Below are 15,348 nucleotides of genomic sequence, written 5' to 3'. Positions count from 1 at the left end.
TGGAATAGTCTCAGTAGAAATGGTACCAGCTTTATTTTCTACCTCTTGTAGAGTTCAGCTGTGAATCTGTCTGGTCCTGGGTTTTGTTTGGTTGGTAGGCTATTTACTACTGCCTCAATTTCAGAACTCATTATTGGCCTATTCAGGGATTCAGTTTCTTCCTGGTTCAGTCTCAGAGACTGTATGTGCTCTAGATTTTCTAGTTTATGTGCATAGAGGTGTTTATAGTATTCTCTGATAGTTGTATTTCTCTGGGATCAATGGTGATATCCCCCTTATCATTTCTGATTGTGTCTATTTGATTCTTCTCTTTTTAGTCTAGCTAGTGGTCTATTTTAGTAATTTTTTCAAAAAAACTAGCTCCTGGATTCACTGATTTTTTGAAGGGTTTTTCATGTCTATCTCCTTCAGTTCCACTCTGATCTTGGTTATTTCTTGTCTTCTGCTAGCTTTGGGGTTTGCTCTTGTTTCTCTAGTTCTTTTAGCTGTGATGTTAGGTTGTTAACTTGATCTTTCTAGCTTTTTGATGTGGGCATTTAGTGCTATACCTTTCCCTCTTCTGCTTTAGCTGCTTCTCAGAGATTCTGGTATGTTGGCTCTTTGTTCTCATTAGTTTCAAAGAACTTTTTGATTTCTGCCTTAATTTCATTATTTACCCAAGAGTGATTCAGGAGCAGGTTGTTCAGGTTCCATGGAGTTGTGTGGTTTTGAGTGAATTTCTTAATCTTAAGCTTTAATTTGATTACGCTGTGGTTTGACAGACTGTTATGATTTCAGTTCTTTTGCATTAGCTGAGGAGTGTTTTACTTCTGATTATGTGATCAATTTTAGAGTAAGTGCTGTGTAGTAATAAGAATGTAGATTGTTGGTTTTGGGTGGACAGTTCTGTAGATGTATAACAGATCCACTTGCTCCAGAGCTGAGTTCAAGTCCTGCATGTCTTTGTTGATTTTGTCTAATATTGTCAGGTGGGTGTTAAAGTCTGCAGGTCTCTAAGAATTTGCTCTCTGAATCTGGGTGGTATAAGATGCACATATATTTAGGATAGTTAGCTCTTCTTATTGAACTCTTTACCATTATGCAATGCCCTTTTCTTTTTTTGATCTTTGTTGGTTTAAAGTCTGTTTTGTCAGAAACTAGGATTGCAACCCCTACTTTTTTCTGTTTTCCATTTGCCTGGTAAGTTTTCCTCCATCCCTTTGTTTTGAGCCTGTGTGTGTCTTTGCACATGAGATGAGTTTCTTGAAGACAGCACACCAATGGGTCTTTCTTCATTATCTAGAAGATATTGGGCCAGATATGAAATTCTGGGTTGGAAAGTCTTTAAAGAATGTTGAATATTGGTCCCCAATCTCTTCTAGCTTATTGGGTTTCCACTGGGAGGTCTGCTGTTAGTCTGATAGGCTTTCCTTTGTAGGGGACCTGGTTTTTCTCTCTGGCTGCCCTTAACATTTTTTCTTTCATTTTGACCTTGGAAAATCTGATGATTATGTGTCTTGGGGTTGATCTTCTCATGGAGTATCTTACCTTCTCTGGATTTCCTGAATTTGAATGTTGGCCTATCTTGCCAGGTAGGGGAAGTTATCCTGGATTATATCCTGAAGTATGTTTTCCATCTTTGTGAGCTTATCTACCTTTGATCTTCGAGGTTGGTGACACCTTTGGATGGGATTTTTGTGGGTCGTTTTCTGTTTAACAGTCTGGCCACTCTTCCGTAAGGCTGCTGCAATTTGCTGGGGGGGCTCTGTTCTGCCCGTCTCTTTTGGGTACCCCAATCACTTGTAGATTTGGTCCCTTTACATAATCCCATATTTCTCAAGACCTTCTGTTCACTCCTTTTCATTATTTTTTCTCTATTCTTGTCTGCCCATCTTATTTCAGAAGGATAGTCTTCAAGCTCTGAGATTTTTTCCTCTGCTTCATCTATTCTGCTGTTAATACTTGTGATTGTGAAGTTCATATAGTGTGTTTTTTAGCTCTAACAGGCCAGTTATGTTCCTCTCTAAACTATTTTGGCTGTCAGCTCCTTTATTGTTTTATCATGATTCCTAGCTTCTTTGAATTGGGTTACCACATGCTCCTTCAGCTCAGCAAAGTTCTTTATTACCCACCTTCTCAAGCCTACTTCTATCATGTCAGCCATCTCAGCCCCAGCCCAGTTCTTTACACTTGCTGGAGAGGTGTTGCCATGATTTGGAGAAAAAGTGGCACTCTGGCTTTTTGAGTTTTCAGTGTTTTTGTGTTGATTCTTTCTCATCTTTGTGGGCTTATCTACCTTTGATCTTTGAGGTTGCTGACCTTTGGATGGGGTTATTGTTGTTTTCTGTTTAACAGTCTGGCCACTCTTCTGTAAGGCTGCTGCAATTTGCTGGGGGTCTGCTCCAGACCCCAGTAGCCTCAGTTTTTCTTGTACCACTTCCCATGGTGGGGGTTCCCTTGGCTCCGTGTCACTCCCAGGTGGGCCATTGCCTCACCCTGCTTTTTTTTTTTGTTCTCCATGTGTCTGTTTCCCGAATCAATCCCATTTAGTGTATAAATAATCAAATTTTATTTTTTTCTAGATGACCACCTAGTAATCCTTAATACCATTTATTTTATTTGTCCTTGATTGGCCTATGTTTTATTAGATTTGTCTGGTTTCTCATTCTCCCCTACCTTCAACCAGCTCAAGGTCTTATATGATCTTCCTCTTGCTACCATTAGATCTTGGAAACATCACTTTAATGTCCCCTCTACAAATGTGAAATAATAGCACTTGCCTTTTGGGACTTTGTGACAGTTACATGAAAATATTATTAAGAACTTTCCTCTAAACATTGTTTTACACCTTGCTCACTGGTTCCAATTTGTAGTGTGTATTTTTAAAATAGTCTATATATTCTCTTCTGTTTTCCTCCTTAGCCCAAAGATTGAAGTTATTTTTTGTTTTTAAAATATTTAAAATATAGAAAAGTAAAAACTAAAATTTACTCACATTTATTCTACATAGAAATAACCAGTTTTACATCTTTCTAGATGTATATGCCTATTTAAGTTTCAGATATATAATATATAATATCCTTTTTCAAAAGAAGTGAAACATTAAAGTCACTACATTAGCCTCCCTCCAGATACAAGCACTGTCGTAAGTTTGCTTATTTAATATTTTGAATATTTTTGTATAAATATGTATCCATGAATATAGTGTTTCCTGTTTTAAACTTTACGTAAGTGGTATCAAACTGTACTTACCTTCGTGCAATTTGCACTCATCTATGTTGTACTTTTTTTTGCTTCTAGAAGTTCTCTTTGGTTCTAATTCAACTATGCTAGCTTGTCTTGTACTTCTTTAAACATAGTAAGAAAACTTTTTCCAATAATACCCAAATCTGAAGTCTTTGGATATGTTACTGCTGAAGATTCTATCACTTCTCACTCCTGGTTCCTTGTTTCCCTGTACGCTTTTTTTTTTTTCCCCATGAGTTCACTTTTTTAAATTATAGTTCTTCAAGGCCTAGGATGCAGGTGTGTTCTTCCATAAAGGGCTATTTTGCCTCTGCCAGGTGCCTGGAGGCAGTACCAGTTTGAGACCACTTTAAAATGGCTTGGAGCTTATTGAAATACCCAGGTGATGTGATTTCAGCTTCAAGTCCTCAAGGACAATTTGTGGTGACAGGTTTATTTTTCTCCGTCGGTCTGTCCAGCACCAGTAGAATGCTCCTTGTAGTATCCTGGGGATAGATTATAGTATGTATTTACTTCTAGAAGATTCTTAACCTGAGGTCTTGTCTGTAGAGCCCAACTTGAATGGAGAGGAGTCGGGAAGAGAATTATCTCTCATTCAACTTGGACATTTGGTTTCTGCCCATATGTCTTGACCTTGGTTGGATTTCTGTATTCCTCACTGTGAAAGAGTATCAAAACCCACATTTAGGTTTCCCTAACTTGGCAGATGCCTCCATCTTCAGTTACTACCCCCTCTCCAAGCTGCTGCTTTCACTTAGACTTAAAACTTTTGCTGTCTTGTAACTCTTGGTGGTTATCAGAGAAGGGGTAGGGCACAACAACAGAGCCTGCCATGTTACTGGAAATGGAAGACCCGCCTGTCAACTTTGGCGAGTTCCATGATACCTACATTAGGGTTTATGACATTTATATTCTGATCTATAGCCATAATTCCCACAATTGTTTTTAGCTAGAGGTAGACCGAATTTGCACAGTGCAACATATTGATGCCGCCCCAGCCCTGCATGAGCTCGTCAGGGATCTCTGGGGCATCGCTGGCATTTTCCTGTGATGAATTCCAGTCTTCCTGCAGAGATTTCTCTGGATAAGCAGGGCATGTTTACTCTCGTTTACCATGTGAAGTTGATAACAGCTGAGACTTCATGATGCTGGTCAAGGCATAGTGGTTATATTTGGATTTAAAATTGTTTTGAAACCTCTAAAAATTTTGAAATATGTGGCTATTGCCAGAACATGAGCAGAATATAGAAGAATGGAACAGCCCTATTTAATAGCATACCTGGATTTTTCTTCAATATCTGGAAGAAGTTAAGAGGGCATAAGAATGAGGTTTGAATTCTTCATTTCCTTGTTTAAAATGAAAATAGATTTAAAGAAATGTTTATCGTGTGTGAGCAATCTGCTTAGAGTCATTTCTCAGCTCCCTTCAGATGATGCTTGGTGATCACACTGGACTTCTCTGGGAGAGGTTCAGGTTTAGGTTTTGCAAAGGCAGAATGAAAAGCAACACCTAGAAGACAGCATGGCAATTTCATCCCTTCCTCCAGGGTCAAAATGTGCAGCTGGTGCTTCTTGCATCATAGGTTCCACACCTCCATGCCTAATGTCTAAGGAGTGAAGGCACATCTTCTTGGACTAATCCCCACTGTTCCATGGCCATTCTGTCCCAGTTAAGCCCTGGCAGGAAGCCAGCATCTTACCTAGGCAACATCTTTGCTTGCAACCTGTCTCATGCTTCCATCCAAACCATGTCCTGGCCATGGCTGGAGGAAGCAGATGGTGCCTGCGCTGATCCCCAGGTTGGAGGTCAGACCCTTCAATCGCATCTCAGTCATTTGGGTTTTCATCACTATGGTGACCATAAAATTTATCTTCTCAAGTAGGAGACATGCCTGAGAGAGTGTGATTAATAATTAAACAGGACAATAAACATAAATTGGGAATGTCCCAGGCAAACTAGAATGAATGGCTAACCTAACTATATCCTATGTTTCCATGATAAATCCAAATATATTGTGATACATACCTCACTTTTTCTCCAGCATTGCAATAAAAACCTGACGTTATTCTTTATTGCCAAGACAGCTTAGTCATACTTAGCAGCAAAACTAGTATTGCTAATTATTTCAATTTGATGAGTGCATACATCCATTTTTACATGACACACTAATGTCTTGCTCACAGTTTTCTGTTATCTATAGGAAGGGGAGCTTGATTTGTTACCTTAGTTAATTATCCAAAGTTTGTTGGTAGGGTTATGGTGCTTTTTGGTGGTAAATTCACTCCATTAATAATAGTTGTAATCCAGCAGCAGCTAACACTTATGGGTTATATTGCATGCCAGGCCCTGTGCTAGGAGCCTCAATATCTCATTTAACTCTCACGTCCACCCGGGAGGAAGGGACTATGATCATCCCTGCTCCACCAGTGAGGATACTGTGTGTGTATGTGGAACTGGTTGAATATATAAACAATCCATGCTCTTGGGCACATTATATGGCCTTTATTCCTAGCTAGGGAATTTTTTCTATTTAATGTTTCTTTTAATGAAAACTAATGTAGAAATATCACTTCTAAGTCTCTCCCTTGTTCAGGGACTTTTTCCTAGCCCAATGTGTCCGTTGTTCCAACTCAGCTTATCTTCCACACACCTGTGGACACTTGTGATTTACAAACTTCTGTGGTAGCTTCCTTTGCTTTACAAAGATATGTTAAATGGTGATTATATTGTTGCATTCTTTCAGCTGAGCCCCAACTGCTAAATAAATGTAATTTTCATATGATAGGCACTGTGAGAGAAATTCAACTCAAGTGTTTGAAATCATTGTTGAGTGTTGCTAGATATATACTGGGTCCTATGATGGTGAATTGAAGCACTTGGTTATTAGGGGTGTTCTGTCTCCCTGGAGGTTCTAGCACCATTTCCAACAGACATTCTGTGCATTCGTGAGTGTTTCCGGGCTTCAAAGACAAGACATGGCACCCACATTCACCTGGGGCCAAGAGCAGAGATGTGTCCAACACTTACTGACTTCTGGACACAGCTCCAATGAACCCCTCTCTCATGGGTATCCACAGGAGGGGCCCCACGAAAAAAAGGGGCATGTGTTCTTACTTTTTTTTTTTTTTGAGACAGAGTCTCACTCTGTCACCTAGGCTGGAGTGCAGTCAGCTCACTGCAACCTCTGCCTCCCGGGTTCAAGCGATTCTCCTGCCTCAGCCTCCTGCGTAGCCTGGGATTACAGGCATGTGCCACCGTGCTAGGCTAATTTTTGGTATTTTTAATAGAGACGGAGTTTCAGCATGTTGGCCAGGCTGGTCTCAAACTCCTGACCTCAGGTGATCCGCCCGCCTCGGCCTCCCAAAGTGCTGGAGTTACAGGCATGAGCTACCACGCCCCGCCGTTTTTCTTCTACTTCTACTAAACATTTTTAAATTGCGGCATGAAGGAATGCTGATATTAATAACTATTATCTGTGTGCTGGGAACTTCCTATGCATTATTTTCTTTAATCCTCATAACAATGCTGAGATAGGTCTTTTTCCCCACATTTTCCAGAGAAAGAGGTCAAGTGACTTGCACAAGTCCCAAGGCATCATTTTTGGCTAAAAGCCAGCGTGGAATAACCCTACCTTCCCTGGCCAGCTCCCTCACACTGGCTTCTGGTCAACACAGCCCTGCCCCTTAGTGTGTTTACAAAGCTTGACTTGCCCCTCAGACCACTGCATCAATTCTTTGAGCTTATGAGAAAGTATCTAGTGGAAGAACTTCAGTGCATTTCGCAGAGCCATCAGAGCAACATGTGGAACAGCGCCTGCACATGGCAGACTGAGCACAACCATCCTCACCATCTCATCCACCCACAGATGAACGAGTCCTGCTATGTGATGTTGGCAAAACTGAAGAAACGAATGTGATGTTTGAAAAGATTTTCACCAACTTCTTATTTTAGGGTGAACAGAGAAGCCGCCTAACTAAAAGCACAGGAAAGTGTGTATCCTCAGGGTGACACTGACAGAGAAACCCCAACATCAACGCTACCCCAGGGCCCAGGGGCAGTCCAGAAGCCCCGTAGTTGAGTGTTTATAACTACGATCCATGGATAAGTCTTAAATGTTACAGAAAATTTTGGCAAGAAGATTAACAGAGGTCAGCCTCCACCCACCTTGTATGGTGAGAGGATGATATTCAGGAAGCAAGGCCTGTGCCAAGTGGCAGGCCCTGCTTCTCAGGGGCCTCTGCTGGCTCCTGGAAAGTGACCCTGCCTAACCCTATGTTTATTGCAGGGGACCTGTAAGCCAAACCCCCCTCAGAAGCCTCTGCCTGCAGATCCTCTGGCCAGAACAACTCGGCTCACTCATGCCTTGGCCAGGACCCCAGGACAACGGGAGACTGGGCTCTGCCTGGCACCCCTCAGGTTTGTGTGACATGCCATGCCCATCTCTTTCTCTCTCAAACTCTTATGGGACCAACCACGACTAATCCAAGCCAGGACAGGGGTGTGGTAGTCTAGGCCGTGCTTCCTGCTCTCCCTACAACTGGGAATACCGTAAAATAGACATGACAATTACCAGGAAGGAAGCAGTCCACGTGAGCTTATAATCACAGGCATTGGCACACAGTGCCTATCAACAGCCACAGTGGACCTAAGAGAGCAAATCAAGATGTCATAAAACTACAGTACCTCAGAAAGCCAGGCCTGTAAGACACAAAGAAAAAGAGGAGCTACCAAGTAGCATGACAGTATGAAGACTGGACACCTGTGTTAGTCTGTTCTCACATTGCTATAAAGAAATATCGAAGACTGGGTAATTCATAAAGAAAAGAGGTTCAATTGGCTCACAGTTCTGTAGGTTGTACAGGAAGGTTGTACAGGAAGTATGGCAGCATATGCTTCCGGGGAGGCCTCAGGAAACTTACAATCATGGCGGAAGGGGGAGCCAGCACTTCACATGGCTGGAGCAGGAGAAAGAGAAAAAGGGGAGGTGCCATACACTTTTAAACAACCAGATTTAATGAGAACTCCTATCACTTAGAACCAAGGAGATGGTACTAAACCATTCATGAAGGATCTAGTCACCTCTCACAAGGCCCCACCTTCAACTTTGGGGATTACAATTTGATGTGAGACTGGGGCAGGAACACAGATTCAGACCATCTCAATGCCCATCTCCACAACTCTCAGCAGAATCTGCCCAGTTCCTGAGGTCCTGAGACATTAGTCGGGTTGGAGGCATACAGCTGGAGCAAGGGACATATGGGGAGTAAGGGAAAGCAGCTGCCTGGCAGCAGGACACTGGGAAACCAGGGACAATGGGCAAAAGGAATCACCTTTCACAGCTTATCCTGCTTGGTCCACTAGGAAGGCAGAGACCTCAATCCCAACTTATGCTGGGAGGCTAACCCCATGGTGTAGGGGAGCCAGCTTACCCTGGTTGGTGAGAGATAACAAATTTCCAGGAATTTTGCAAGCTAGGTGTTAAACCTAGCCAATATTAAGGATTAAATTATACAAATTTATGATATTTTATATTAGAAACAAAGGTAATAAGTGCTCAAAACTCACTTCACATTTTTCTCCATTGCTCTTGAGATTGCACTCATCCATTATTTCTGTATGGCAGAAAACCTAGGTCATGGTAGCTGCCTGCATCTCTTCCATGTTTAGTGATGTCAGGTGTAGCTTGAAACCAGCCACAGGGGGAGTATTTACACCATGGACATTGGCAAATACTGCAAATCAGGCTTTCCTGCCCCCAACCCCATGGGCTGTTCAACATTTACCAGCACACAGATGAGTTAAACCCACAGCCAAAGTACTCTTCTGACACACATGCCCTCTTGGCAGGAAGCCTGCTTTGTGAGCTCAAAAGAACCAAAGGTACTGTGTTGGCCAGGCCCTGGGTTCAGTAATCCTGTATCTCTGAAGGAGAAGACACACTGGAGTGATTTCATTACAGCTCTTGGGAAGAATGTTTGGCCCGTGAAAGAAATTGCTGCTTAATAAATCTCAGAGATAAAGGCGGTCAAAGGGTCAGGACAATTGTTTAATTCCCGACTTCATAAATAGAGAAAAATTGCATAGCATCCTAATTATTTCATTGTGGTTTGCATGTTGATCTTGAAGTTATTTTTCTTGTTCTATTTGAGGAAGAAACACTACTTTACATGAAAACAATGAGGGGAAGCCCTTTTTCTTAAATGCCCTCAAGCTGTGGCCAATCTTACCTCTGTCAGTTGCCGATTTTGGTCCTGTCCTGCACATTTCATTTTTTAGGGATACTGGGTGCCCACCTTTGCTCCCTGTTCTCTGGAGCTGTGCTGTGGGATGCAGGGACTGCTAGGCATGTTGCGCCTGGTAAAAGTCTTACTGTATCTTGAAGACTTAGTACCCTAAAATGTCAACTATCCATTTTTTTCTATTGATGATGACCTGTTGAAATAATCCTCTAGGTATACTGAGTTAAATGTATTACTAAAATTAATTGCACCTTTCTCTTTACTTTTTTCATGTGGCTACTAGAAAATTTAAAATTTCTTGTGTAGCTCACATTTTTTCTGTGGGACAGTGCTGGTCTAGAGTTGACTTGTGGGTGGGAAGTGCGGCTTTGGAGACAGGTCTCCCGCCCCCGTTATGAGGGGCAGTGGTATCTGACACAGAAAACCCTTCAGACTATCAGAATACATCTCCAACCCCAGACCTCTCTATCCTCAGAATCACTTCTCAGGGTCTCTGATCATTTTTTTTTCTCCTCTCTTCATTCAGACCTGCTCCGCAATATCCACACCAAGTGCCCAGATCCACCCACACCGCCTATATTAAGTGAGAAGCCGACACCTTTTTTCAACAGTGAAGACAGAAGTTTGCACTATCTTTCAGCTCCAGTTGGAGTTTTTTGTACCAACTTTTAGGATTTTTTTTTAATGTTTAAAACATCATTACTATAAGAACTTTGAGCTACTGCCGTCAGTGCTGTGCTGTGCTATGGTGCTCTGTCTACTTGCTCAGGTACTTGTAAATTATTAATTTATGCAGAATGTTGATTACAGTGCAGTGCGCTGTAGTAGGCATTTTTACCATCACTGAGTTTTCCATGGCAGGAAGGCTTGTTGTGCTTTTAGTATTTTAGTGAACTTGAAATATCCTGCTTGATGGGATTCTGGACAGGATGTGTTTGCTTTCTGATCAAGGCCTTATTGGAAAGCAGTCCCCCAACTACCCCAAGCTGTGCTTATGGTACCAGATGCAGCTCAAGAGATCCCAAGTAGAACCTCAGTTGATTTTCTGGATTCCCCATCTCAGGCCAGAGCCAAGGGGCTTCAGGTCCAGGCTGTGTTTGGCTTTCAGGGAGGCCCTGTGTCCCTTGACAACTGGCAGGCAGGCTCCCAGGGACAGCTGGAAGAAATCTGGCTTCTGGCCAGGAAGCTTTGGTGAGAACCTGGGTTGCAGACAGGAATCTTAAGGTGTAGCCACACCAGGATAGAGACTGGAACACTAGACAAGCCAGAACTTGACCCTGAGCTGACCAGCCGTGAGCATGTTTGGAAGGGGTCTCTAGTGTCACTCAAGGCGGTGCTTGATAGAAATGCCAAGCACTTCTTTTTCTCGCTGTCCTTTCTAGAGCACTGCCACCAGTAGGTTATTTAGCTTGGGAAAGGTGGTGTTTCCGTAAGAAACCTACTGCCCAGGCACTGCAAACTGCCACCTCCCTATACTGCTTGGAGCCGAGCAAATCACCACAAACTGTAATACAATGATCCTGTATTCAGACAGATGAGGCTTTCCATGGGACCACAACTATTTTCAGATGTGAACCATTAACCAGATCTAGTCAATCAAGTCTGTTTACTGCAAGGTTCAACTTATTAACAATTAGGCAGACTCTTTATGCTTGCAAAAACTACAACCAATGGAATGTGATGTTCATGGGTATAGTTCATGTCTGCTATCATTATTCGTAGATATTGGACAAAGAACCTTCTCTATGGGGCATCCTCTTTTTCCAACTTGGCTGCAGGAATCTTTAAAAGATGCTTTTAACAGAGTCTGAACCTATTTCTTAAACACTTGCAACCTACCTGTTGAGCATCACAGAATGTGATAAGGAAATCAACTTGCTTATCAACTTCCTAAATATTATGAGATGCTGGCTTGGGCAGCATCCCCTTGAACTTTTCACTCTTCAAATGCCTGACTAGGGAGCCATGTTTCACAAGGTCTTTAAAGTGACTAATGGCATGAGAAATACAAAAATACTCAGATAAGGTAAAATGCCATGATGCCTCTGTCTTCTGGACTGGTTTTCACATTAGAAGACAATTGACAACAGTTACATAATTCACTCTGAGTGTTTTATGAGAAAGCCTTCTTTTGGGGGTCAACAGTTTTCCTATGCCTTGAAACAGAAAAATATGTACCAAGAATCTTGGTTTGCCTCCCAGAAAACAAAACTGCATTTCACTTTCCCGGTGTTCCCCACTGTATCTAGGCAACATAGTATTCATGACTATGGATAAACTAAACACGTAACACAAACACACACAAAAGGGAACCCAGCTCTAATACATTCCAACTCGTATAGCATGTATCTGTTTATTCTGTAGTTATTAAGTTCTTAAAAATGTAAAGCCATGTTGGAAAATAATACTGCTGAGATACATACAGAATTACTGTAACTGATTACACTTGGTAACTGTACTAAAGCCAAACATATATAAAAAGGTTTACAGAATTTTATGGTGCATTACGTGGGCATTGTCTTTTTAGATGCCCAAATCCTTAGATCTGGCATGTTAGCCCTTCCTCCAATTATAAGAGGATATGAACTGAGTTTTTCTTTTGCTGTTTGTTTGTTCTTAGCTGTAATTCCTATGCTTCTATTTCAGAGAGCCAGGAAGAGTTTGATATTAAAGGAGGTTAAAACTGTGATCTTATGCCATGTCATCAATGGCCACTTAGGGGTCATGGCTGATGACACATTCTTATCTCTACAGTACTAATGTGTTATTATAGAGCCATGCATTTTATTTCTGAATAAGAACATATTTAAACTAATATTCCCTTACAATATGGACAGTATTAATCCTTCCAAGATGCAGTATTTATCAAGTGAAGCATATTTAGCAGCAAATTCCATTTTAACATAACTTAGGAGCCAATAACCAGGGTGTTTTGTGGTTGGAGGAGGCAGGGGGTGGAGTATTCTTTTTTATATCCTCAAAACAAAAAAAATCAATACTTATATTTCAATGGCAATCTAGTATTTTTTTAAAAGACTGTATAGGCATGAATAATAGAGGTGGTTTGCGTTTTGTAGGGCCATCACCTGGAAAGTCAATGAGACTAGACACAAAGTAGCCCAGAGGCTACTTTTCTTCCTACAGCTTATTATAGTTGTAGGTTCTATGACCTCACTTCATGGGTTCCAGGCAATTCTGCTGAAAGGTTTGTCTCCTGAAATTTTTTAAGTTTGTTTTCCTGACACATGTAATCAGATGTGTAGCAACCGAGGGAAACGAAGCCTAACATTCTCCATTGTGGAAATACACACAGGAGGTTACACTTCACAGCGTGGATTTTTCCAGCTTACACATGTGGGATGATATCACAGAAACCACAAAAGCAGCAAATTAAACTGTAGGAGAGTCAATACTCCTGACGAGTCTCGGGGGGAGCATTTTTATGCCTTCTTAACTTTATGAGAATTCTCAGGCTGAACTATAGGCCATTGTTCCCTGGCAAATCAATACATCAATGCATCCTCAAAAAAAAAAAAAAACTGCTAAAACTGTGTCAAAATGTTCTTAAGGAGCCTATGGTCTCCACGGTGCTAAAAAGAGCCTGGTGCTGGGCCGACTGGCAGGGCTGAGCATCCTCCTGCCCCCTCGCCACTGATGTTTACTAAGCACTCTGAGCCAATGAGACCCCCCAGCAGCAGAAAGGGCACAAGGTGGCGCCAGGGCAGCAGGGCCAGATCTTTCTCATGCACCCCGACCTCTTGCAGACTTTCCTCGTGAGATGTACTAATTTCAAAACTGCTTTGCAGGGCTCCCCTATGTATTCGGGGGGCCCACGGCACACTCAGGCTGGAGATCCTTCCTCACTGCGCTCAAGATGGCCCCAGCCAGACACCAGTTACCCCAGCTGAAAGTCACAAACCCTCCCAGAAGTCTCCCAACACTAGTGCTGACCAGAGGTGGGGCTCTCAGGCTAGGAGTTTCACACACTATGACAGGCTGCTGGGGGACATTGCAGGACCCCTTTTCTTCTCCTCTCCATGCTAGAAGCCAGCCCTAGGCAACTGCAGTTACTCCCTGTGACTCAGCAGCAGGCTGATTCAACACAGCTGCCCACACGAAGCCAGTGGCTAATACATCTGTTTACCTTTCCCTATCACCCAGACACAAGCCCCTTTTTCCCAGGTCAAACCACAGGCCGATGCATCTCCAGTTTGACAGTCAAATCACTACTTCCATTGCTACTTTAGATCGGCCAAAGTGGTGAGTGCTGCAGTGTGTGGCTATCCCTACAAGGCCCACCCAAGGGATGCCCAAAGCCCAGCCTTCTCCAGGGCTGCAGCCCAGAGCAACCCCACCAGCCTAAGTCCAGCAGAGGACCTCTCACCCAATGTCTTGTTCTAATTAGAAGGGGAAGTTAGCCATAGAAAATCAACTTAATTACAAAATTATCTTGACTCACCTTAAAGTTCCTATTGACATCTACTGCTTTTAAACCTATTTGAAAACTCTGATACTAAAACAAATGACACTCTAAAAGAAAGTTTGGGAGCCCCATGCTGAGAACCATTTCTGTGCAGTGAGGATGTTTCCAGAAGCTACTTACCTACATGTGAATGTGCCATTTTCTTTCCTTTTGTAGAGAAAATCCCCTTTACTTTTTGGAACAGTAATGGCAGCTTCTAGTACAGCCATTACAGTTTCATATGAGAAAAATTAAGAATAACTATAAAATTGTTAAAATATCCAATAATGGATAATGATGGCCAGAAGATTTAACATACAAAGTAATTCTCAATGTAAAGCTATTCAGCTCTTCCAGGTTGAATGCCCTGTAACCCACCCTGACCTTCCACATCATCTTCAAAAAGCAGTTTCTCTGTTCCCCATGATTCTCCTATAAGGTAACTCTTTAGTCCTCCATTTAGCACATTTTAAATCCTCCAAAGAATAAGTATCATGTGATTATTTTAGCTTTACAAAAAAAACGCTGAATGGCGTTTTATTTTCATGGCCTATAAGCAGGTACCTTAGTAGGGCAGATATAGGAAAAACAAATTAGACCAAAACAAATCCTCTACAAATCCAAGGCAGGAAAAGTGGTGGCAGAGTGACTCATTCTCTTGTCCCTCCCATCAGGTCAAATCAGGAGGCTGCAGTGAATGCCTGTTCTTTGAATGTGTAGCAATTGTTCCTGTAACTCTTTAAAACTTGGCTATAGGCTGTTTGGCACAGTACAGATTAAAGATACAGTTACGTAAACCAGCAAAGTAATTTTATAGTGCTTCATCCATTTATCATGCTTTGGTTTGCTAATTTTTTCACATACCTTTTTCTATCACAGTCTGTTGCTTTTGTACACATTTCTCATATTGGGGTTCGACAGGTAAACACAACCTGCTATTTCAGTAGAAAAAGTTATTGTTATGAATACTAAACCCAATAAATAGTATAAAGGTAAATATCAATGTGTCTCTCATTTGTTACTGAGAATGTTACAAAAATTGGTGGAAGGCCTTCATGTAGAAAAATGTATTCTCATTCATTTATAGATGCTTGAGAAAAGTTTGGAGCAGTACATAAGAAACTAAGAAGTATGGTTGGCAGGGTGGGGGTGCATAAGGGGTGTGTGCTACCAACCTCATGAACGTGTGAGACCACAGCACAGGAAGGAATATGCTCACACACAACACGGGGGGTGGGGCATGATATGATTTTTGAACAATGTGAATGTATAACCTAATTTTTTAAAACTCATCTATTTACATAAGAAATCCAAAAAGCAAGCAAGCAGTGGTAGAGACAATATCGGAGTTATTTGGTATGAAAAATCTAAGTGTAAATAGATACCTATTTAAAAAACACAGCATCCAACTTAATAAAACT

General features: G+C 41.8%; 2 protein-coding genes across 10 annotated transcripts in view; one reads left to right on the top strand and one right to left on the bottom strand.

Annotated features, from left to right (window-relative positions):
- The window catches only part of ADAM12 (ADAM metallopeptidase domain 12), a 377,010-nt gene extending 362,086 nt beyond the window's left edge, over window positions 1–14,924 (top strand). Inside the window, exons 22-23 of the mRNA XM_019034886.4 lie at window positions 7,512–7,642; window positions 9,992–14,924. Coding sequence (XP_018890431.3) covers window positions 7,512–7,642; window positions 9,992–10,052 — 192 coding nt within the window. The 3' untranslated portion in view covers window positions 10,053–14,924. The remainder of the gene's footprint in view (window positions 1–7,511; window positions 7,643–9,991) is intronic.
- The window catches only part of FANK1 (fibronectin type III and ankyrin repeat domains 1), a 173,541-nt gene that overhangs the window by 25,384 nt on the left and 132,809 nt on the right, over window positions 1–15,348 (bottom strand). The gene's annotated exons all lie outside the window — the stretch shown is intronic.

This window comes from Gorilla gorilla, chromosome 8 (assembly GCF_029281585.2).
Source record: "Gorilla gorilla gorilla isolate KB3781 chromosome 8, NHGRI_mGorGor1-v2.1_pri, whole genome shotgun sequence".
In the NCBI taxonomy this organism is placed as follows: Eukaryota; Metazoa; Chordata; class Mammalia; order Primates; family Hominidae; genus Gorilla; species Gorilla gorilla.
The sequence above is the reverse complement of the archived record's forward strand: the minus strand, read 5'-3'. Positions and strand labels throughout refer to the sequence as shown.